This window comes from Rattus norvegicus, chromosome 5, assembly GCF_021556685.1.
Source record: "Rattus norvegicus strain SHRSP/BbbUtx chromosome 5, alternate assembly SHRSP_T2T, whole genome shotgun sequence".
NCBI classification, from domain to species: domain Eukaryota; kingdom Metazoa; phylum Chordata; class Mammalia; order Rodentia; family Muridae; genus Rattus; species Rattus norvegicus.
This window is the reverse complement of record NC_141538.1, coordinates 33762146-33787747: the sequence shown is the minus strand read 5'-3', so window position 1 is coordinate 33787747 and position 25602 is coordinate 33762146. Positions and strand designations below refer to the sequence as shown.

The following is a 25602-nucleotide window of genomic DNA, read 5'->3' as shown; positions in this document are numbered from 1 at the left end:
TGCAGTCAGATCTGACCATTACAGCATGTTATCTAGTTTGTGCGTAAGAATACAGATCCCGGGGAGCATTACCAGCATTGCACCCCTTTCTCCCCGACCCCAAACGCCCATCCAGGGAGCACTGAGAAAGCATGCCCAGTCTCACCGTATAAACCTCCGTCTGACTACCAGAATATCTCTTTAAATCATGATGTAGCAATTGTCATGTTACCAAATCAAGGCTGCCCTTTGCTCGCTTGTGTTACTGCTCGTGAAGAAGGAAGTGAGGATATTTCATATTTGCCTTCCTATCTGATGCTTTAGCCCTTTGCTTAATATCTGGCCCCAGTGGCACTGATATACGTCAGAGGGGCACACTCATCTTCCTGGCGGCTGCCTTGTGTTTCAGCTTCTGCCTGTTCTGATATACCTGGCTCCCTGGCTCCTGAAGCTCCGTGTTCTTTCGGGTGGTATCTTTTGTTTCCTGGGACCTCAAGACTCTGATTAAGGCCTGATATTACCTTTACGTCTATCATTCCTCTTTCTATGAAAACTATCATACTCCATAATCATAGTAAATCCAGTTACCATACTCCATATTCGTAACAAATAAATGCATGAGAATAAATGTAACGACCGTAGTGACCCCACAGTGCATGCTATGCAGCGTAGTCACGTGTCCTGTCAGCTCTGTACCCTTCATTTCCAACATCTCCTCCCCTGAAAGTGATTCCTTCCTGTTCCCTACCCCTGTTCATACTGCTGGGTTCTACCAAGTGATCATAACCACCTTTCCCCAGCTCCTGCCTCGCAGTCTCTGCTTGCATTTACGCTGCAGTCTTCGGAGCCACACAGTCGCCTGAGCCCTTCTCCATTAGCCCAACTCCACAATACTCGCCTGCCTTAACCTCTGCTTATCAGGAGCTTCTGAATGTCCACATATTTGCATACTGCAAAAGTCTAGGAAGCCGCCCCTATGCTGCAGGGCCCTGCCCATTGTCTGAGTTCCTAACTTCCACATATATAGATCAATATAGTGGAGGGCTGACGTTGATCCTTAGAGATTCTAGTTCCCTTAGTCAAGCTTGCTTCTCTAGGGCAGAAATCTGTCTTCTGCATCACCACCATGTGATGTATTTTATACCTGTAGACAGTCGTTTAACAAATTAGTAGTGAAAATACTCTGGATGATATACATCGCTTCGATCTGCTCACTCCCCTCTACCTTCGCTCTGCCTTATTCTCTTTTTTTTTCCATCTATATTAACTTGAGTATTTCTTATTTACATTTCTATTGTTATTCCCCTTCCGGGTTTCCGGGCCAACATCCTCCTGACCCCTCCCCCTCTCCTTCTAGATAGTTGTTCCCCTCCCCATCCTCCCCCCATTACCGCCCTCCCCCCAACAATCCCGTTCACTGGGGGTCCAGCCTTGGCAGCACCAAGGGCTTCCCCTTCCACTGGTGCTCTTATTAGGATATTCATTGCTACCTATGAGGTTGGAGTCCAGGGTCAGTCCATGTATAGTCTTTAGGTAGTGGCTTAGTCCCTGGAAGCTCTGGTTGGTTGGCATTGTTGCTCATATGGGGGCTCGAGCCCCTTCAAGCTCTTCCAGTCCTTTCTCTGATTCCTTCAATGGGGGTCCCGTTCTCAGTTCAGTGGTTTGCTGCTGGCCCTGCCTTATTCTTGACCCTGACTCTTGGTGTAAAGTTAGGGGATGTTTAGAATACGGCACATCTGGGCTTAAAACACAGTTATTCCACCTGGTCACTCTACAGATGCCAGGAATCTTTGTAAATAATCAATGAGGTGATCTATGTAAATAAAAGCTCTGGGGGAGTGTCTGACACACAGTAGCAACTTAATTTCCAAGTTATGAGCCCCTTTGGTGTCATGATGCCTTCACTATATGAAGCAATTGGTGACATTTCAGTAATGTCCCCAGTAGTGGGATTTGGCGGAGAGAAAATACAAAGCTATTTACCAGGCGTGCTGAAGTGAAAAAGAAAAGCAGAGCGGGAAAGATCGAGTGCAAATATGAAGATACAGAAGTAACCACCTTTCTGGACCACATGTTCATTGTATTCTGTGTTTGCAAATAAACAGCAGTTAAGTGTATTTGCTCTCCTGGGAGCGGACTCTCACGTGACAGGGACCCTTGTGAACAGCTTAATTATTGCTGTAATAACGAAAGGAAGGAGGAGCAATAAGCAGAATGGGAATTAGCCTGCCAGAGGACAGAATTAGCATTTGGACTCGATGTGACATAAAAGAGAAGCTGCAGGATAAATGGGAGAAACTGCATGATTAGGGATTAGCTATAATAACGATGTCTTGGTGAGATATTTTTTGGTCTGGTTGTTGTTTTTAAATCACAGGCTAGGATCCTAAGCAGAAAGACAGACTTGGAAATGGTATTGCTTGGGGGAGATATTAGTGCTTTGATCTGAAAAGCCCCAAATTAAACACAGAAATGCACAAACTCTGGAGAAGCTTCCTCACACCTGGGCTGAATAACAATGAAAACAGTGCATGGATATTTTTCAAATGTTTGAAAATATTTATAATTTTTATTTAAGGAAATTTAACTAACAATTAGTAGGATTGCATGTACTAATGATATATAATTTGATGTAGGGTTATGTGTATTCGATGTGCAGTGGTTTGCAGCAAATTGATTAATGCATTCATCACCACCCATAGTACACAGCAGGTCCCAGAACTTGCTCATTTTATGACTGGAAAGTCTATCTTTCTAACAACAGCACCCCATTTCTCCTACATCCAGTACATAGCAACTGCCACTCTACTCTCTGTTTCTATGGGTTTGACATTTTTCAGTTTCCACATATAACTAAGATCATACTGTGTTTATTGCTCTGTGTCTGGGCCAAAAGATTTTCTTTAGCTTAGTAAAATGTAAAATAAAAAGGCTTCTAGCAGTGAATAGTGACATCCAGTTCCTCTTGTTGATATGCACTTGCTCAGACCCACTGCTGTTCTTGTCAGCAAATAGTTAGGGTAGATAAATGGTGGTTTTGACCTCTAGGTAATGGCTGATCTCTGGTGAATTGCTCTATGGTGTAGTTCTCTGGCTTTTAGTTACTCTAAGTCTGTGAGGACAGAGCTGTCTGAGGCTCTTAAGACTGAGCAAACTGCCTACCATGACATAGGTTCTAAGTAAAGAGTTGTGAATATTTGTAGGAGTGGCATCATCAACAATTTGACCTTGAAACCTGAGGAAGAAACTGAATTATATGAATTATTTAATCAAGCTGTGCCCTGCTATTTAGCTATTTATATCAATTATTAATAATGACTAAAAGTTTTGGTTGATTATTGTGGCCTAGTACCAATCCTAAGTTCTTAATATACATTGACTGGAATCATTCTGAGAAGCCCACCAAGTAGATTGCTTGAGGTCGTAGAAAGAACATAAGAAGATCAAAAAAGAGTCCGAGTATCTTGACTCTTTCTCTGTCCAGGTTCACGATACTGAACAAGTCATTGACCTCCTCTCTGTCTCCAGATCTGTGAAGTGGGTTAATGATAGCTCTTTCAAAGCTGTCTTGAGAATCAATTGAGATTATACTTTTGAAGCATTTTGCTTTTTATTATTATATTTTTCCGATACACAATATTTCATTACAGTATTTCATAGTGAATAACACATTCATACATACACACATACACATGTATGTACACACATACATACACATACACATATAGACACATACAGACACACACACACACACACACATACACACACACACACACACACACACACACACCCTCTCCTGTTTCACTAATCCTTTCTCTATTTTTTCCCAATTTTCTCCTGTTTTTCTTTCATGTCTTTTCTTCTTCTTCCTTTGCTTTTGGTGACCTAAAGAGTTTCATTAAGTTTGATCACAAGAACGTATGTGAAGAAAATGTCTTTCCCTCATGAATTAGTAACTTCTTATTCATTCTCAAAGAAGACTGGAACCTACCCTTCCAAATTTCACCACAGGGTAATAACAGGTCCAATCTTGAGCAGACCTTGCATGTGTTTTCACACCTGCTATGAATTCAGGAGTACAATAGATGTGTAACTATCAAAAATCAGAGGACCAAATTGCTGTCCCCATCTTCATCTGATGCTTCCATTTTTGTTCTTTCCACATCTTCTGGTAGGTTCCCTGAACCTTGTGGCAGAGTGAGGTGGAGGAGAACATGATAATATAGGTGTCTCACTTATGAGGGGACTTCCAAAATCATGTATTCTCAGTGCTATAATCTATTAAGCGTCACTACTGTCAAAAAGATGCTTCTTTGACCCAAGGTGATGGCAACACTGGAATATAATTTGACAGACACATCACGATCATTTAGCAAGCCAACAGTAGCAGCTTTGCCACTAAAGCCTATGACTCCCTACCCCACCCATGGCCTACTGGTCCTGTTTTCAGTACCATATGTGAAATGCTTTGTGTAGAGCACACACTAAATCCAATCAGATGGTGGTGGGTTACTTCCTTGATAGATTTGCCGCTGTTTCTCCAGTGAACTCATGTTGCCTGCCTTAATGCTGCTACACACATGGTCTGCAGCTTAGCAAGACTACTGATGACAATTTACCGCCAGCATGAAGCATTAATTTCAATCTAGGTACTAGTAGCTCATATTTCTAGCTATTGTTTCTAACATTTTATAATGGACTGAATCAACTAACTAAGCTAACAGCATAGAACTGGAGACCTTTCTTACTCCAAATTGACTTATTCAGTGTGTGTGTGTGTGTGTGTGTGTGTGTGTGTGTGTGTGTGTGTGTGTTTGTGGTGTGTGTGTGTGTGTGTGTGTGTGTGTGTGTGTATTACAATGTAACAGGTCTACAAAGGTCTGATGTGCTGTTTTTGTAATAAGTAATAGTAACATTTAATTTATGTGTTTCATTGGAAAGCCTAAAAAAAGAAAAGATTTGCTAAATGACTAGCAAATCTCCAGAAAATAGCATTAGCAAGAACCATCCTGGGCAACAGCTTATGTTCCATTTGTATATTTTAAAGACTGCATTGAGTTCTGGTCAGCGAGTACTGATTAATCAATATATAATAATAATATATATCATAATAATATGAGAAGCAATAAAAAGACATTCAAGTTCATCACACAAATCTTGGTTTATTCTATTCTCCTATGAGAATAAGATAAGTAGAGACTAAAACCAAGGTTCAGCATACAGGACTTCTTTACAGAGAGGTGAGATTTTCACATATCACCCCAGAGCCTTAGGGCAGTCTATAATCTTCTGAAACATGGGATCAAATGTGAGACATCCAGACAATTGTTCCTCAACCCTAAGGAGCTCCCAAACCCTTCTTACTTGTAATTAGAGATGCAGCCCCAAATAAAATGGAAAGATTGATATGTATGCCCAGAGATTAATATTAATGCAAAGTTGAATTTTATTTCATAATGCCTCAATCATTTCATAAAATGTATGTGAAACTTAGAATAAGATCATTTGAGAAGAACTCTCAAATAACTCTGTGCCCATGATTTTTCTCAGGCGTAATAGAAAGTCAAGTAGACGCCTACCACCCTGGAAGCAAAATCCATGTCTATTAGCAATAATTCACTTAATCTATGCCCTAAGAAGGACCCTATTAGGAGCAGCTCACAGCACTGGGAGGAACATTGCAGTTTCTGACTGAAAGGAGATTTTTCTTTTATAGCAAAACAAGAGCAAACAAAATCTTTACTTCTACAGTACCTTTTCTGAAGTGAAAAGCAGTTTCACATATACAAATGTGGTACTTTTTCCCCCCATAAGTGGAAAATCAGGGAGTTACTGATCGTTACATAGCAGGATCTATCAGATATCACATAAGGAATCTAGACTCAGACTTGTGACCCCAATAAACGGCCACTAAATGCTCAGAAGTCAGGCCCAGCTATGACAGCAGAGCCTGAAGTATACAGAGCGTAGCATCTATCCTAAAGCCTGGATCCAACCTTACATGTGCATGCAATTTACCTTAGCCGTTTTCTTTAATCCTCCTAGATCCCAGAGGGATGTAGCATAGCGGTTAAGCTTATGACCTGTAGTCAGATTACCTAGACCCAAACCTTTGTTCCACTTTCTGATGTGACCCCAACAGCTTCCTTAGCTTCTTATCCCACAAAATGGAAGCAAAGATAGTGGCTCTGGTGCATGCATGAGAGAGAGAGAGAGAGAGAGAGAGAGAGAGAGAGAGAGAGAGAGAGAGAGAGAGAGACACCAGAGAACAGAGTTTAGTTAAAATAGTGGTTTTTGTTTTGTTTTGTTTGCTTGCTGTTTGTTTGCTAGTAAAGAAAGAGCTAAGGGAACACACACATGCAGCAGACATACACAGAGAAAAGCCTCTCTACAAAACAGGGGCAGGACACTGGGCTTGGGAAACCAAAATTTAACTTCTACCTGAGATCTGGGGCTTTAAAAGTCTCTGAAGGGTTGTCCTTCCCTGATTTAGGGTGATCAGTTCAAAGAGCGACAAGATGGCTGATTGGCTCCCATCTGTTACATAATCATGTCCTGGTTCAGACTTGAACTTGATAAAGCAGTCATCAAGCAAGGGGCCTACTGGCAGAAGGCACAGTTCACAGACCTTTTTTTTTTAAACTGTCAGACTCTTGTCTCAGGTTAGGAGGCCAAGGGAGAAGCCAGCCATTTTGTAGGTTCACCATCTTTATTACCTAGTGTTCCTCTCTCCCTATCTGTCTGCCTATGGGGAAATTTACCTAACTCCTAGTCCCTCACCTCACAGTCCTCAGAAGTCATCTTAACTCCTGTTAGAGGATTGCTGCACAGACTTCTCTAATTGCTTTCAAGCTGGCAAAAGGGTGATGTGGAATGGGTGACTCAGAAGAGGATCTACATAAGAGACCATGATGGCACTTACCAGATAGCAAAGATCTAGAATATTAAGTTGGCCATATGATGACAGTGTACTTCTTCAGAGCATGCCATTCCAGTGAGACAGCCAGTTGTCAAAATCCCAGGTTTGGGGAAATTATTCACTAGTGGTGTCCTTGAAACATTGCTGGGCAATCTTATAAAAAAGACCTCATGGGATTTTTATTTCTTCTTTACATTGTGAATTAGATTCTTATGTCAGGTCGAGACCTTAGCAAATGGAATCTGGGTTTCACTCAGGTTTGGATCATAATGTTTCCTCCCGCTGGACATTATGCCTGACCTGTGGGTGGAGGCTTCTGTTGCCGAGAAGGCACAGCACAAGACAACTGCTTCAACTGATTTCTCTCACAATTTGCAGACATTTGATCCTAAGACAGGAGTCTGGGGATCAGCTGATTATATAGCTAGAGACAGCTGATTATACAGTTTAAGTTCATATTCTTGAGAGGGAAGTACATTTGAGTTAGAATCAAATTATACATTATAATGAATGCTCTGGTAGAAATCTTCACTGGGGTCTACAATGGAGTGATCTTTCTATTTGTGGATTCTAATTCTCCATTTGCTTCTCATTGTCCACAGGATAAAGCCTGGACTCTACAGCAGGCTGTTACCTACCTACCTGCTTGCCTCCACTTGTTATAGCTTAAGGACACTAAACTCCAGATCAGCCATCTTCCTGTGTACATACATCCCTAGCTCTGTCTGCTTGAAACAATTTTCAAGCCATTGGTTTCCACTCAAGCTGATCTTTCTATTCATCCTTCTCTGAATTCTGTTTAGCCTAGTATGTGGGTTAGCTTTATGTCAACTGGCCAGAGGCTAGAGTTAGATGAAAGGAAGAAATCTCAACTGAGAGAAATGCCTCTGTGTAAGATACAGCTGTAACATATTTTATTGAGTAGTAGTTTGATGGGTGAGGACCCAACCTATGGTGGGTAGTGCCATCCTGGGCTGGTGGTCCCAGGTCCTATAAGAAAGCAGTCATGAGGAGTAAGTCAATAAAGCATCATTCTTTCATGGCCTCTGCATTAGCTCCTGCCACCAGGTTCCAGCCCTGCCTGAGTTCCTGACTGATTTCCTCTAATAATAGACTATGATCTGGAAGTATAAGGCGAATAAACCCTTTCCTCCCCAACTTGCTTTTGGTCATGGTGTTTTCCCACAGTAATAGTAACCACAACTAAGACAGCATATGAATTATTTACAAATAAGAGTCAATTTGTCAAGTCCTTTTGACACCTGAAAACATAGGGTAGTTATACTCATATGTTTCCCTTGTGGGACTGTTGAAATTGAAATAGCATAAAGATGTCACAAGTGAGAAATATAAACTTCATAAGTACTAAGACTTTACCCAATTCTTTCATGTTCCCATCTATAGCGTCACATATCTCATATTCTTACCACATTGTAAAGCTAGTCTGTGAATGCATTCCCTTGGTCTCTATGAACGTATATCGTTATATGAAGGGAATATGCATACATCTTCTTTCTGAGCACAGGGACAGTGCATGTCACCATGCTTGGTAACATATGTAACACCTGACTTGTAAGCATGTCATAAACACTATGAAACAGTTGTGATGCTATGAATGGAGATCACACAAATTTTGCCTGGAATATTGAGAAAAAGTTTGGTTCATTCTACTGAGGATTTAGTGGGACAAGTGGTTCCACGGAAGGGAAGAAGCAAGAGATGAGCCATAAAAACTGTGAGGAAGCAAGAAACCTTTTCAAGTTGTAGAAGTATATATTGAACAGTTGTACCATTCCATCATCAACAACTGTACCACAATCAAGCTGATCTTTCCCATTCATCCCTCTCTGAATTCTGTTTGGCCTAGTATGTGGGTTAGCTTTATGTCCACTGGCCAGAGGCTAGAGTTAGATGAAAGGAAGAAATCTCAACGGAGAGAAATGCCTCTATGTAAGATACAGTGTAACATCTAATTCTAACACCCGGCTCCTCAGCAGCCTCTACTGTCTGAGGACAGGGCCACCAATTAGCAGTGACTCCAGCCAAAAGCTTCAACCACTTCCACGTTCCCTGGTGTCTAGTAGGTCTGCATGTAACTCATGAGCAGTCCTGTCAGGTCCATGGTCAACACCAATGACCTCTTGACCCACATGTCCCACTCTCACCCAGACTCTGAAATAGCACTTAGCACACTGTAAAACCCACCGTAGTAGAGCCATTGAAGACGTCAATAGATCAGTGCTTCGAGAACAGCGATGACAAAGTGAATGTGAAATTTTTGACTTATAATTAGCAAAGAGTTGTTAATTAATTGAAGGGTTAGTGGGAAAGATGAAGGAATTTGACAGCACATACCTTGTGCTTGGCACTTGGAGTGTGAAACACATTTCTGCTTTCTGGCATAGGTATCTAGTTAGGTAGTGAGACTGCTTGACACAGGCCTCATATTAAGAGCTTAATTCATTGAGACAGTGTATCACTTTTATTTATGAGAGTTCTGATGAACACCTGTGATGTTTCTGTGATTCCCATGACACTTTAAATCACACATAAATGGTTTTATAAAACTCTGAAATTTAATAGTCTGTTACCAAGTTTCCTATAATCTTGAGAATATTAGTCCATACATCAAGTGAAATTGTTATACTAATAATAGTCAATAACTTAGTAAAGCATTTTTTCATACCAAACACTAGACAATTTTCATGAGATTCCACAGGGAGGGTGCTATCATAATTCCAGTTTTATCCATGAGTAATGTGAGACAAAATTCAAGGACAGAGGGGTGTAAATAAAGTTTGTGTCTAGAGTCCCTTCCAACCTAAGCGTCTTAGCACCTAACTAGGGCAGTTCACTTGCTATGGCTCATTTTCTGCAGCAGAATTGCTTTATTCAGAGCAGAAATATTGACCTTCTATAATAAATGAATAATACTGAGTAATTCAAAGTAATTTAAGAACAGAAGAAAGAAAACATGGAATTATCCTTTTACTATGTTTGAAGATGCATGATATGACAGAGATATGGAACCACAGAGGACAAATGTAAACCTTGATGTCTTTGTTTCATCATTTACATGTGCACTAGGTATTTTAATCCATGTCCTTCGTGTGCCAAACAGTAGTTGTTGAGAATACAAAGAGAAACGGATATAGAAACTTTACGATACATTTATTAGACTGTGATGTTGGACAATTAATCTCTTTGAGCTTATTTTCTTGCTTATTAGGTAGGAATCAGAAGACTTGATTTCCACGGTAATTGGGAAGAGTAAGAAAAGTAAATCCCCATAGATGGTGTTTAATATTGTGAATAATCAAAACATGTCAGATTCCTTTACTAATTCTCTGTAGGTCCTAAAGATATGAATTTTTATAAGCCAATTAACAACCCACAGGCATGTTCCCTAGATAATCTGATGGAGACAATCTCCCAATTAATAAATTAATACTCCCTTCTCAAGTGACTCTAACCAAATGTGTTCTCTCTCTCCTCTCTTTCTCTCTCTTGCTCTCTCTCTCTCTCTCTCTCTCTCTCTCTCTCTCTGTGTGTGTGTGTGTGTGTGTGTGTCTGTCTGTCTGTCTATCTTTCTGTCTGTTTCCCCCACCGACCTCCCTCTAGTTTCCCTCTGCTTGGTTTCCTTGTAGGTAGGTTTTGTTTTGTTTTGTTTTGTTTTTACCAGAGATGACAAGCTAATTCCTAAACCATTTGCTACCTGCTCAATAGGTCAAAAAGACCTTTTGGTTCCTTGATGATTTTGCAAAGATCTTGTCATTTTCTCTAATTGACCAACTAGCAACATGTCCATACATGATAACACACACACACACACACACACACACACACACACACACACACACACACACACACACACAAAGAGAAAGAGGGACAGAGACAAAGACGTTCAGACACATGCACATATAGAGACAGAGAGACAAAATGGAGTAGAACAGGTAGGGTACATAAAGCTACATTCTAGTGAAAGTGGAGTAGTGACCTCTCATGTGAAAATCACTGTTTCTAACAAAAACAAAAAAGAAATTGCTTCTGATGAAGCAGAAATGACAGCTTCTTCCTTGAAGGAAAACCAGAGTTGATTAGCTGGGATAACCGTGAGGTGGAGGGTAGAGAAAGCAAGTCAACTCTGAGATGTACTTCTTTCTCTTACATCTGCATAAAATATTTTTTGCATGTGAGTAAAATTTGTCTATAAATAGAGTATACATTATGCTGTTAATTTTGAATCCACATCCTCTGCAAATAATTGAATGTTCCTGTAACAAATGCTTCATTCATCGTTACCTGAAAGCTTCAGTAACTTAAACTTTGGTTTATTCTGATCCCACATGAAACATTATTGTTAGTTCTCAATAGAAATGACATTAAATGTCTTCTTTTTCTAGTAATATATACTTTTTATCTCAGTTTACTTTTTTAATATTCCCAGCACAACTCTAAAATATTCTTATATAATAAATGCATTTCCTGGAAAAGTCTCTAAATATTTGGTAGCTTTCCTAATTTGCTTTCTCTTGTTATAATAAAGAAATGAAAAACAATTTGGGAGGAAAGAGTACCTTTATATCATACTTCCAAGTTATATTTTTGAGAAAAGTCAGATAGGAAATAAATCAGGAACAGAGCAAGAACCATGAAGAAATACTGCTTATTGGCTTACTTCCTCTCTTGGTCTCTGCTAGCCTTCTTATATTATCCAGCCCTACCTGCATAGGAATGAAGCCACCCACAGTGGGCTTGTCCCTCCCATGTCAATCATCAATCAAGACAATTTCCCCACAGACATGCACACAGACTAATCTGCTGGAGTCATTTTCTCAGTTGAGCTTTCCTCTGCTCAGATGGTAAACAAGTAGATGACAAAAACCAGTCAGGATATTGGCTATTTAGGGAAGAAGCAGGATCTGTCTGCATAGGCACTTGGGCCCTCCATAGATCTGACACTAGCTTTAAAGACTGGCTTCTAGGAATGTGTTCCAGGAGATGTGCTGTGAGTTCATGTCAGCCATTTTACCTTCTTGGGTTTTCCAGAGTTTTTCTATATCCTGGAAATTTTTCCTAAGAAGGAAAAAATGTTCTATGAGGATTTCATAATGGACACATTCAATAAAATATGGAGTGGAAAGTTCTTGAGGACTAGGAGATAGCTCTGTTGATCGAGCACTTGCCTTGTGTCCTAATATCTTTTATATGCTGTGAAATACTCATGCCTTGCTAAGTTTCCTATATGGCCTGGGACCATCTTCCTAGAGAATGGTGCTGCCCACATTGGTGCTTGGCCCTCATAAGCCAATTAACAACGCACAGACATGCTCACAGGTTAATTGATGTAGGCAATTCCTAAATTAAGACTTCCTTCTCAGGTGACTCTAGCCACTTCAATATGACAGCCACTTAAAGTTAACTAGGAAAGGACATCTTACACATATGAGTACCAAGTTCAATCCTCAGAACCCATGTAAAAAAGATCTAGGTGATCTATGTTTATATGGTGATTTGTGTTTGTAATTCCACCAGTGGGGGAAGCAGAGAAAAGCATGGGCTTAGCCTATTTTTTGAGTTCTAGGTCAATGAGAGAGCCTGCCTCAAAAATAAATATGGCTAACTCTGAAGAAATGATGCTCAATACATGCAACTTCAAGATACAATGAAAATAACTTTATAGTTGGGGGTCACCACAACATGACAATCTGTATTAAAGGGTTGCAGCATTAGGAAGGTTGAGAACCACTGAGCTGGAATTATCTGCGAAGAGGAACCTTGATTGAAAAAATGCCTTTGTCTGATTACCTGAAAGTCTATTGGGCATTTTCTTGATTAATAATTGATGTGGAAGGGCTCAGCTTAGATTTTTCTCATTATATAGAAAAGTAGGCTGGGCAAACCACGAGGTCTGCTTCAGTTTTTGCCTCTGTGTTCTTACCTTGAGTTTGTGACTTGGCCTCATCTGATGGCCCTATAAGTCAGATACCCCTTCCACCGCCAACCCAAACTTTTTTCGCTCATGGTGTTTTATCACAGTAATAGAAACCAAACTAAAAATAATTTCCATCTACTACATAAAGATGCCTCTCCAGTGAAAGTGGAGAGATGTGTCAATCTCTGGGTGTAGCAGTAGGTCATTAGGGGTCAGTTTAAACTTAGCCCATTTAGCAGAGTAATAGTAGTTGGTTCTGCCATCAGGCCTTTGGCCTGCTTAACCTGTCTTGGCTCCAATAATGATGGAAGGTATAGGTTTCATTTTGTGGAACAGGCCTTAAACCCAGTCAGAATGTGATTATTTACATATGCATATAAAAGTTTTAACTAACTCCACCCCATATCCCACCCAGTATAGCCTCCCTTGTCCCACCTACTACTGTTTCTTCCCAACTGCATGTTCTTCCTCCTCTCTCTGTTTCTGTGTCTGTCTCTGTCTGTCTGTCTGTCTCTGTCTGTCTCTGTCTGTCTCTCTCTCTGCCCCTCTCTCTGAATGGTATTACATTTTTTAAGTAATACTTTGAATAACACTATAGGCCCACATAGCTAATACAGTCTTCTTTTAACAAATATGCCCAATTTTTCAAGGCGTTTCTTTCTTTCTTTTTTTTTTATTAACTTGAGTATTTCTTATATACATTTCAAGTGTTATTCCCTTTCCCGGTTTCCGGGCAAACATCCCCCTCCCCCCTCCCCTTCCTTATGGGTGTTCCCCTCCCAACCCTCCCCCCATTGCCGCCCTCCCCCCAACAATCATGTTCACTGGGGGTTCAGTCTTAGCAGGACCCAGGGCTTCCCCTTCCACTGGTGCTCTTACTAGGATATTCATTGCTACCTATGAGGTCAGAGTCCAGGGTCAGTCCATGTATAGTCTTTAGGTAGTGGCTTAGTCCCTGGAAGCTCTGGTTGCTTGGCATTGTTGTTCATATGGTGTCTCGAGCCCCTTCAAACTCTTCCAGTTCTTTCTCTGATTCCTTCAACGGGGGTCCTATTCTCAGTTCAGTGGTTTGCTGCTGGCATTCGCCTCTGTATTTGCTGTATTCTGGCTGTGTCTCTCAGGAGCAATCTACATCCGGCTCCTGTCGGTCTGCACTTCTTTGCTTCATCCATCTTGTCTAATTGGTGGCTGTATATGTATGGGCCACATGTGGGGCAGGCTCTGAATGGGTGTTCCTTCAGTCTCTGTTTTAATCTTTGCCTCTCCCTTCCCTGCCAAGGGTATTCTTTTTCCTCATTTAAAGAAGGAGTGAAGCATTCACCTTTTGATCATCCGTCTTGAGTTTTGTTTGTTCTAGGGATCTAGGGTAATTCAAGCATTTGGGTCAAGGCGTTTCTTATGAAACTGATGCAATTCATTTCACCTTCCAGTGCTGCTGTGATCGTGGACGTGTTTTGGTGTTATTGCTTCATGCAGTTATCTCTCAGAGTCACTAGAGTGAGACGCACAGGATGCTGTATTTTATGGTGCATTTTACATGACTCTACGTCTATTGCCGATCCCTTTTTCTGTCTCCCTAAAGAATATTTTCTAACATTTCTTGCAGGGCCAGTCTAGTGGCAATCAGTTCTTAGGCTTATGATTGCTTGTAAAAAATCTCGACTTCACTTTCACTGTTGAGGAGTAACTTACAGGATAGACAATCCTATGTCATATCTTTAAACATGTTAAATACTTTCATACACCCTTTCATGTTTTGGTAAGCCCATCAGTCTGTACTTCTTACCTGAGATCCTCCAAGAGTGTTTATCTTGCTGCTTTCCTCCTTCCTAAATTTCCTCTTTGTCCTTACCATTCTTTAATTTAATCTGACATACTTTCATATCAATTATATATGAGCTAGAGAGTCTCTGTTCTTCTTGGATCCCCTGAAATCATATGCAGTCCTTTTGGCCCAACACAGCTAGTCCTTCCCACATGCTCTTGTTTTTTTTCTTTATACCAGAGTCCACAGCTATTGTTGACAGTGATCAAGATTTGTTAAACTTTGATAATCCAAAATAGTTAAAGTTTTTTAAAATGTTAAAGTAACACATAAATGCAAGTTAATAAAAATTGGCGAAATTATTTTCAATGACCATAAAAACTAGATTGAAATTTCCACAGAGGAGCACCAAGGCTGAGCTCAGGGCTCTATTTGTTGTTGTGGGTGTGGTTGTGAACTGAAGGAGACATTGAACAACTGTTGAAATAGCTAGCTTGCTTTACTTCTTTCTTTCATTGTTCTTTTCTCCCCAACCCTTAGCTTTCTTTTTTATTTTTGATAAAGAAATGTCAGTTTTGGTTAGTTAAGAAAATAAATTAAGATATCTTAAACAACTGTTTGCAATGGTCTGCGTCTCTGTCAGGTGGGAAGAGACTAATCATGTGGAATGCCCTCCCCCCCCCACACCCCTCATCCTCACCCACCACCCATCCCCCCCAACACCACCGTTCCCATCCCCCCTCCCCTCCCATCCCCATCCCCTTCCAGCCTCCATCCCATCCCATCCCCTCCCATACTCTTCCCACACACCTGTCTGATTCACATGTTCCTTTAACCTCATGGCAGAAGATAGCTTTTCACCTGTTTTAGTCCAGTTTTTAATCTGTGTCTGTCTTTCCATGAACAGCAATATGATACCCATCCCTTTCTCTGTCCTGGAAATTACATATCACCATTGAGTTATTTCTTTCCTTGCTTACTGCCTTATGTTATCGCCCTTCTATATTCTCTCTCTTTCCTAAACAGATTAAAACCCTCTATATTTCTCTGTTTTCACCGTCACCGCCATAGTCTTGTCCCATTTAATTTTGCCCAGACTGGTTAGTCATCCTAATGGGCTTTGTCTCCTGTAGTTCATCTCTAAGCGCCATTCTGTTTACTGTTATCTAGCTTTCAAAAATATGGCAACGGTTCTGTACTTCTCTTTGCATGAAGTCAAACCATGTATCATGATTTTTATAACGTCTCATACTTGTACTTCTGTGTATCTAACAATGATTTTCCTTCCCTCCAGATAGATATACTCTGATTGAGTGTTCAGATTTTATAGATTCTAGTCCATATGGTTTTGCTGTTTGCATTTCCTCTGCCCAGAGGATCCTATGTAGAGATTTTTCACTATCTGCTAACTTCCATTTGTATCTAAACAGAAGTGTCCCTTGAAAGCCTTCTTTTCATCAGAATAGTTTCCCTTTCTAAATGCCCTTTTCTATCTGTCCCCATGGAATTGTTCTTGTCATACTGTGGCTGAGGATCATTTGTTCTCCGCCTGTCACAGGATCTATACAGGCTTGTCAGTCGTCTTAGCACAAAACCTGTGTTTAACACATAGTCAGATTTTGATAAATATTGGACCAATGAATGGATGAAGGTGCTCTACTAGTAAATAGAAATTCAAATTTAAAACTCAACGTTTGTTTTTGGACTGTTCTCTCTCAATTCATTAATTTATCTGAGCAAGAACAGTATTAACTGTTGAATTAAAAGTTATGAGCAAAAAGTTAAAGTGCCCAATGTTAGAACCTTGGAAATGCAGATAATATATAAGGTTAACTGTAATAACCCTTTCAATTTTCTGTGCATTTTCAAAAAATCTTCAAAATAAAAACTGAACATGACTATTCAAATACCATAATGTTCTGTAAAACAAATATAATGTGTATTTGGGGTGTTACTTTCATAATATAAATGAAGAGAAATAAGAATGTTTATATTTCCCTAAAGAAATCATAAACATGAAACTTTTAAAATCAAACAAAATATTTTAAAAGGAAGAAAAGAGAGAATTGGGATTTCATAGTGTATACATTTTATACTGTTTTGCTTCTTTAGGTATGTTAAAATCTACTTAATAACACAAAAATATGTTCAAATGCAATAATATATAAAAGTAGGAACACTTTTTTTAAAGGTCCGTGTTCTTAGCAACATTCTATTGCCTTCCACTCAAAAAAGTTAGTAAAATTTGGAATATAAGGCCAAATAATTATAAACTAAGACATACTTCTCCCTCTATACAAACATTTAACAGTGAGATGGCTGAAGCAATAGAGGACAGTTTACCAAAATGAAGGGAGGGGATGAAAAAACTATATGTCCAGTATATGAAGACACAGACCCAACATGACTAAATAAATCTGCTCCTAAAACCAATATACTAAACAAAAGTCCCAGGGCCAGATGTTAGACATCTCCATAGGGCTTGTTGGTCAGGACAGCCCCCAGAGTCCTCGAAACAATACAGGTTTTTGCTTTTCTGGCTGACCACTAGAACTAGATGCTAAAACACAATTGTTGACAATATCACATACCATGGCTGCAAGGAATTGGGGAATTGAGTTTCTGGCTAGCTTTCAATGTATCAAAAATTGCTAGTAGGCTTCTAGGGAGGAAGGCATCAACAGTCTTACTCAGGAATGAACTCTATAAACTACAACACAAACCTGCCAAGTAATATGTGCTTACATGTACAGTGGTGGCAGACCATTTTAGAGGTAACCATCTACTCTTGACTTAGAGATGAGCCTTGCCCCACAGAAGGGTCCTGTGCTGGATGCTGTAAGCCATGATAAAACTCTGTGTATTACACATTGCTATGCCCATGGATCAGTGCCTTGCTCATCCCTCATCAAAGAAGCTTCTTCTTGCAGTAGATGGGAAATGACATGGTGTCCCACAGTTGGACAATATGAAGAAAGAGAAAGACATTGGAGCTCTCAATCCTAAAGCTCTCATAGCTTGGAGAGATATGGGGAAAGGAGACAAAGACCGTAATAATCAGAGGTGACAGATAACAGAAACAGTGTCTTCTAGACACAAGAGGACTGGTGCACATGAACTCACAGATGTTCTGGCAGTACATACGAGACCTGAACAGCCTCAAGTCAGATGGGGTCCCAACACTGAGGAGGAAGTAGACATCAGGTCCCACCTCTAGCCAAGAAGTTATTTGCAAATGATATCCACTGGCACAGGGGAAATCAGTTTTCTCCAATGGAATGTCACTGGGGTGGACCCCATGCCCAGGAGCAGTTGGCCAAAACACACACACACACACACACACACACACACACACACACACACACACACACACAGAGAGAGAGAGAGAGAGAGAGAGAGAGAGAGAGAGAGAGAGAGAGAGAGAGACTGACTTGTGTGGGTAGGTGTAAGGAGATTCTAGGAGGAGTTGCTTGAGGAAAAAGAATGATCAAAATATATTATATGAAAAAAAACCTTTAATAAATAAGAAAAGCCTAGATGTTAGAAATTCACAGGCCATAAAAAGGAAATTACTACTAATGGTTAGCTGAATAGACAAAATGTCAATGTGCCTTCTAAGTATCTGTTTATATTCTTAGACAAAGGCTACTCACATACTAATCTTTGGAAGGCCCCAGAAACAGTGCAGAAATAGGGATAAAAAAGAATGCAAAAGCTAAAAATCAGGGAGACGGCAACAAAATGTCATATTCTAGACACAGCACTCACAATAAGGTCATAACTCCTAGTTGGTGAGGTTACCTGCACTTGGCTTGCACAAGATTCTTCCAACTGTCAGTCATGGACTAGAGAGGGGCTTAAGGGGCTTCATCCCTTACTGTTGAATTGTGGGCCACTGATAGCCACTGTCTTGTGTAACCACCAGCATACTCACCAGACTCCACAATGGAGAGTGACAATGCCAAAGTCACACAGGTGGCCTCGGCCACACCCAGGGGGACACACAAAATAAGAAGACATGAATTGGGAAAGTGATTACCCAGGAAGAGGGAGTTTGGCAGGGAAGATGAAAGATGAGAGAAAGATGGGAGATGGTAAAAGGGAGAACAATCAGATTTTCATGTATTTATAAAGCTGAGAAAACCAAATTTAATTGAAAAATAAAATAAATAAAGCTGGGAAGGTCGAGTGTTCAGGATAAACTGACATGAAGCACACAATTCTAAAAGAAAGGTTTAAAAAGCTTGTGTCTATTGTCAGTTAAACTTCATCTTTGTCCCTGGCGGAAAGTGGCCTCAGAAGTCATGCCTATTTTGTGAGCCAATTTTAAGCCAAGTTTTCATTGTTTTGTTCCATTTCAAAAGAAGGTTTCAGCAGGAATACTGAAGTTGAAATATGTTAATAAAAATACAATTGCCTTATTGATACAGAATCACACAAGGGGATTTTTCACCCTGCCAATTAAGCTTTAACAGTTTAGTACTAGTCTAGAACTACTCAAAAGGAATTCTTTGCAAATGCTTGTTTTACAATGTGGCAGCCTGTCATGTAGACTTTCAAGAATCTTACATGAGAATAAAAACAGCTTTCAACACATACTTTCTACCCTTCAAGCCAGGACTGCAATTTAATGCTTACTTTCTCCCTGTATATATTATATAATATAGTTTCCAATAGGAACTTTTTGGGTGATATATATTTTTTTTAATCAGGGCACTTGCTAGTTAAAGCTTTCATTGTATGGCACATGCATTGCTGCTTGAACTCTTTCTCCCTAATTATAAAACAGCATACAGAGGCCTGCCCCACCCACAGGAAACACAGGCAGCCACAGTTCTAAGACCTGGCTCAACTCAATAAAGTACTCTGAAAGGTTCACTGTCGGACACATCATATAGTCATCACATAGGGTCATATTTATTGCACAACACAGCAACACTGAAGAAAACAGTGTGTTCGTTTCTATTTTTTCTCTTTAATTAATTTGTTTGTTTTTATGCCAGGCCTTACTTTGTAGCCTTGGAAACTAGATTTTTTTGCCTTAGCCTCCTGGGTGATGGCATTGCAGTTAGGTCCCTCTGCATTTGATCCTAGACCTAATCTATAGACAGTTTTCTTCTCCTGCTGGTTTATTTATTTCCTTACCAAAGTAAGAAGATGCACATTCAGCTGGATGATAGGCACATGGGGCTAAATGTTCACAGCTCACCTGAAAACATGCAAGGGCTAGACAATAGGAGAGCTGGAGAATTGATGTTTCTCCCTGCAGTGAACTACTCTGGGTTGCATGGCGGCGTGTGACTGGTTCAAGTATCACTTAGGACAGGAGTGCTTTGCTTGGTTGATCCAGATCTAGATTTTTATCATCTGTGTGGCTACATCTGCTTTTGTAACTGTTAGCAAAAATTAAGTGGAAGCTTGATGTTTTGTTCCTGTTAAACTAAAAGGCAAAATGAAATGAAAATTCACATCTCTCAAGCATCTGTATTTCACAAACCAGAATCTTTAAAAAATACCCCAGCTCAACAAGTGCCCGGCCATCTCCCCACTCACTCTGCATGTATGTAGCAGATAGGTAACTCAGTCTTCATGGCTTCCCTGTCTGGCCTCAGTGGGAGAGGATGCATCTAATCTGGCAGAGACTAAATGTGCCAGGCTTGGGAGATACCCACTGGGGATCCTACCCAATCAGAGAAGGAAGGACTTGGTAAGGGCAGATCAGGAGGGAGAGTAGAATTTGGGATGTAAACAAAGAAATTAATTATTAAAAAATAATTTAAAACTACCACAACCCTTAAGTCTTTACCCGAAGAATTAAGTAATTCAAGTCTGCTGTTTTCTTTATAGTAATACCTTCTGGGTTTAGTGCAAGCAGAAGCTGTACAAATTGTTAAAAAAAAAAAACATCTCTCTTGCCAATCCACTCTGAGATCTTCGTGCCATTCTGATACTTGAACAGTATTCTGGAGTTAGCATTTAAACAGTCCTTGGGCAGTTTAGTGACATCTGTTGAAAGCTCTCTAAATAATCTTGACAGTCTAGTCCTACTAAATCATACTTTTTATTCAACGACAGAATTCTATTTTGTTTATTGCAGTATTGTTGTGAGGACTTTTGTCATCATCCCAGGCAACTTCTTCCTCAGCTCTGAGCTCCCCTATTATAAATACACAGGCTTACTCCATCACCTAAAGTCATTTGGCAGCCTCTCTGAGAAACCTGACAAATGACTATGCATAGAAAAGGATGGCGCCTCCCCCTTAGGGGCCCTTCATTCCTTCGAATTTGTTGCTTCTGTGCTCTGAACAGATATTTAGCAAGTTGATAATGTGCGGTTTTTTTAAATCTATGCTTATCCAGAGCTTTTGTTCAAAGTTAGGTGTAAATGGTACTAGCCCTACCCCACATTCTTCCAAATGAAAATAATCCATTACCCTAATCCTCATAATTTTAAAGTACATCTGTCTCTTATTGAATTTTACTGATCCCAGCTGTGCAAAGATACTTACGCTTACATCTTGTCCTTTATTAGACTCTGACTGTGAATCACTATTGTGTCTCAAAGAAGAAATGTGTTTGGCTGTAAAAGCAGTCACTAGTTGAGTGAATACAACAAGAAACATAGTTTGTTGAATTATAATAACTCATATCTTGTGTAAATATTTAATCAAAGCACACTCGTTAAGCATCTTGCATTTATCTTGCGGTCTGCTACATTCTGTGTAGGCTTGGTATCATGAAAGCAAAATGTCCTCTTGGCCTTTCATGTTGCTGTGTGGATTTCATTTTCTATAGCTAGGTAAAAATTTCCTTAAGTGTTACATTTGTCATGGAGAAAAACAAAACAAAACAAAAACAACCAAAATACTCAAAACCAGGAAGACAAATATCAGTGCATGCATTAATGTGCTAGGTCCAATGAAGAGATAGTTAATTGGTTTTTTATTAACATTTCAAAGGTTTCCTTCTTTGTTTCTTTTTTAAGGTTTGTTTGCAATGAACAACTAAACAAGCACAGATGCTAGAATTAAGTTTTAAAAATCAAAAGTAGATCAGTGCACAAGGTTGGAGTGATATGCTTCTCTTCTGTTTGTTCTAATTTCAGATGATGGAAAATTGTCCTTTGAGGAATTTAAAGCGTATTTTGCAGATGGAGTTCTCAGTGGAGAAGAACTACATGAGCTCTTCCACACCATTGACACACACAATACCAAGTAAGGAATATTTCTTATCAGTGGACTCCGGAAATGAGGGGGAGAGAATGTGAATGAGTCACTCATGAAGTGGGAAGGGGATGAGACCTTCTGTAAGGTTTAATTCTGAAATATTCTTTCCTAAAAGTGCAAGTGCCTTTACATCTTTGGTATCTTTAAAAATAACCCTCTATATTATTTTGGAATTGTACCCTCTTTATAGGATATAAAACAAAGAGGACATGATAAATAGTTTTAGTCTGTTGTTCCTAAATAAATAAAATGTTCATGATTAGTATAATCTAAAATTTCTTTGTTTAAAAACGTCCTCTGGGTATTATTGCATTAGTATGTTAATATGAAATCGCTGCAGTTACAAATTGCAAATCCCTGGTACCTGAGAGCTACAGGTAAGGCAGGGCACACAACAGCTTTGAAGAGTTGACACATGGGTGATTGATTATTTTCATTTACCTGGCATGTAGATACCTTTATTAAAGTAGGAGAATATTTGTGAAGATTCTGTTCATATGCCCGCCACCATGCTGAAAATATAAGATAATGAGGACTTTAAAATATATGTCAACAATAGCCAGAATACAGCAAATACATAGGCGAATGCCAGCAGCAAACCACTGAACTGAGAACGGGACGCCCGTTGAAGGAATCAGAGAAAGGACTGGAAGAGCTTGAAGGGGCTTGAGACCCCATATGAACAACAATGCCAAGCAACTAGAGCTTCCAGGGACTAAGCCACTACCCAAAGACTATACATGGACTGACCCTGGGCTCCAACCTCATAGGTAGCAGTGAATAGCCCAGTAAGAACACCAGTGGAAGGGGAAGCCCTTGGTCCTGCTAAGACTGAACCCCCAGTGAATGTGATTGTTGGGGGACAGCAGTAATGGGGGGATGGTGGGGAGGGGAACACCTATATAGAAGGGGAGGAGGAGGGGTTAGGGGGATGTTGGCCCGGAAACCAGGAAAGGGAATAAGAATCGAAATGTAAATAAGAAATACTCAAGTTATTAAAGAAAATATATATATATATATATATATATATATATATATATATGTCAACAGAGATGTGCTGCTTGTTTAGGGTAACTGAACCAAATCACCTTATTTTCCACAGTCACAATCTTAGAATACTAACACGAAAGAATGTGGGTTCACATGTGCCTGGGGATTGACCACTGTGCCTACTATCTAGACAATGGCATTCTGCTTTATGCAAAGTATTGACATGGTCCCAGGCAATAAGTTAGTCTGCTAAAAAAATGCTCTGGGCCTTTACCTAAGAAAAGACATTTTCTTGAGGTTAACTATTTAAAAACTTAAAAGATTAAGTTCACTCAAGTGGTTGAATATCTTTCAAACAATCAGTAAGGTTCTAGAATTTAACAAGATTTTAAATAGTCTTGGAAATGCCTTGTCTTTTGTTGTCAGACATAGTACTTGAATCAGTAACTGATCATTTCAGTATACTACCAAAAATCCTGTGATTGATGTTTTTGTAGGACACTTGAGAATCACATAGAAGGACATTTTATATCAGTGCAGGTATAGGAACTGAGATTCAATAAGAAAAGTAGAAACTGCTTAGGTAAAATATGCAGGAAAGTGGAAAGAACACTCCAGCCAAAAAAAGGCATGGAGAAAGTTCTGGATGAATGAGGGAAATAGGGATCACTTCTATTTGCAGAAGTGTCAACTATTCAACTAAAAATGGAGAGGAATCACCAAGAGTAAAGAATGGTCTGGATAAGAGATCACTTATATTCTAAGTTTTCTTATCAGCTATTTTCTTTATCTACACTTCAAATGTTATCCCCTTCCTGGTTTCCCATCCAAAACCCCCTATCCCATCTGCCTACTCCCTGCCTTCATGAGAGTGCTCCCCAACCAACCCACCGCTTCCTCCCACCTCCCCACCCTGGCATTCACTACACTAGGGCATCAAGTTTTCACAGGACCAAGGATCTCTCTTCCCACTGATCTTCCGCAAGGTCATCCTCTGCTACATATGAAGCTGGAGCCATGGGTTGCTTCATGTGTACTCTTTGGTTGGTGGTTTAGTCGCTGGGAGCACTGGGGTGTCTAGTTGGTTGATACTATTGTCCTTCCTATGGGGTTCCAAAACCCCTCAACTGCCTCAGTCCTTTCTCTAACTCCTCCATTGGGGAAGCCGTTCTCAATCCATTGGTTGGAGCATCTGCCTCTGTATTTGTCAGTCTCTGACAGAGCCTGTCAGGAGAAACTACATCAGGCTCCTGTTGGCATGAACCTCTTGGCATCCCAAATAGTGACTGGGTTTGGTGACTGCATGTGGGATGGATCCCCATGCATGGCAGTCTCTGAATGGCCTTTCCTTCAGTCTCTGATCCCACACATTTTCTCTGTATTTCCTCCTGTGAGTATTTTGTTCCCCCTTCTAAGGAAGACTGAAGCATCCACACTTTGGTCTTTCTTCTTCTTGAGCTTCATGTGTTCTGACACATGCAAGACAAAATTGATCTAATCAAGAGCTCCAGCAACATCTTCTAAGTCATTGTTCTGTGAGGGAGCAGCTAAAATGGCAGAGATGGAGGAAGATTTCAGATATTAAGTAAACTAAATCGGTACTGAGGAAGAACACTTATGCACAGAAGGAAGACATAGGGAGAAAGAATACAGAGGAGGCAGAGGGTCTCTTTATGTCTTGGGTATCCTGTTGGAAATTGTCATGCAAACATTTCATCAAGCATTCTGCTTATCCCCTTTACTATGTTAAGTTTTAAAATATCTATATTTGGAATATTTCTAGTTATAGAATTTGTCGTCCTGAATATTTTTCAATGAACATTTAATAAAGTTAAGCAGAATAATTTCACTTGACTTTCCTGGTTTGATTTGCCATTTAATTTACATTTTTCATAGTTTGTATTACTTTGGATACATTAAAGATTACTTAGTACTCAAAACAGGGATGTGCCATGATTTATTCAAGTCTAAAAAGTGTGTATTACTATTAGTGGCTATCATATGCATTAGCAACAACAGTGTGTTTTCTGGTGCAAGTATAGTCAATTTAAAATTAAGAATATTAGTTGAAAACCTCTGAATTATATTCATGAAATTCCTCCTTAAAACAGGTTGTCAGTGTCAAGCTTTGATCTTCTACAAAGATTAATTCAAGCTTTGACATAGAAATTCCAGAGCTTTATTTTAAGCTTAAAAAAATACCCTTTATCTTGCATGATCCAAGTTTTTACTATGTATGCCAATTATTTTTTCCTTTCTACTCACTTTCTCAGAGCATATGCTATTGCCCCAAATACTAATACTGCTCAACACTCAAGCCACTTCAATCTAATGAATAGTAAAGCCTGACCCACGAGAAGTTGATTAATATTGGTGGGGGAAAACCAAGGAAATTTACTACCACCCCATTCATAGCAGCTTTCTGGTCCTTGTCCCTCCCAATACCTGATGGTTGAATATTTACTTTGTCATAAGAAGCAGTCATTTATAGAAATTTGATTTTAGCTTGTTTCTACCACACAGTATAATTAAGTATATTAATTATCAAAATTAGATAAAATTCTTATAAACTGAATACCCTAGTTGAGAGATTTTTAAATTCATTTTCATACTAGCCAAGGATGCACTGGCCCTTGTTTGTAAAGAAAGTAGCTTACATTCACTGGCCAACTATGTTGCATGAGCTTGAGCTCAATACTCAGAAGAATATCATTCTCAGATGAATCTTATGCAGCATTCTGCTTGTCTGATGCTGCATTAGACCAAAGCATGCTGGATAGTTTCTACT

The 25602-nt window shown here is 39.7% G+C and overlaps 1 protein-coding gene across 1 annotated transcript in view; it reads left to right on the top strand.

The window, feature by feature from the left end:
• Necab1 (N-terminal EF-hand calcium binding protein 1) overlaps window positions 1-25602 on the top strand; it is a 204270-nt gene that overhangs the window by 8363 nt on the left and 170305 nt on the right. Inside the window, 1 exon segment of the mRNA NM_022302.2 lies at window positions 21704-21812. Within this exon segment, the coding sequence (NP_071638.1) occupies window positions 21704-21812 (109 nt within the window).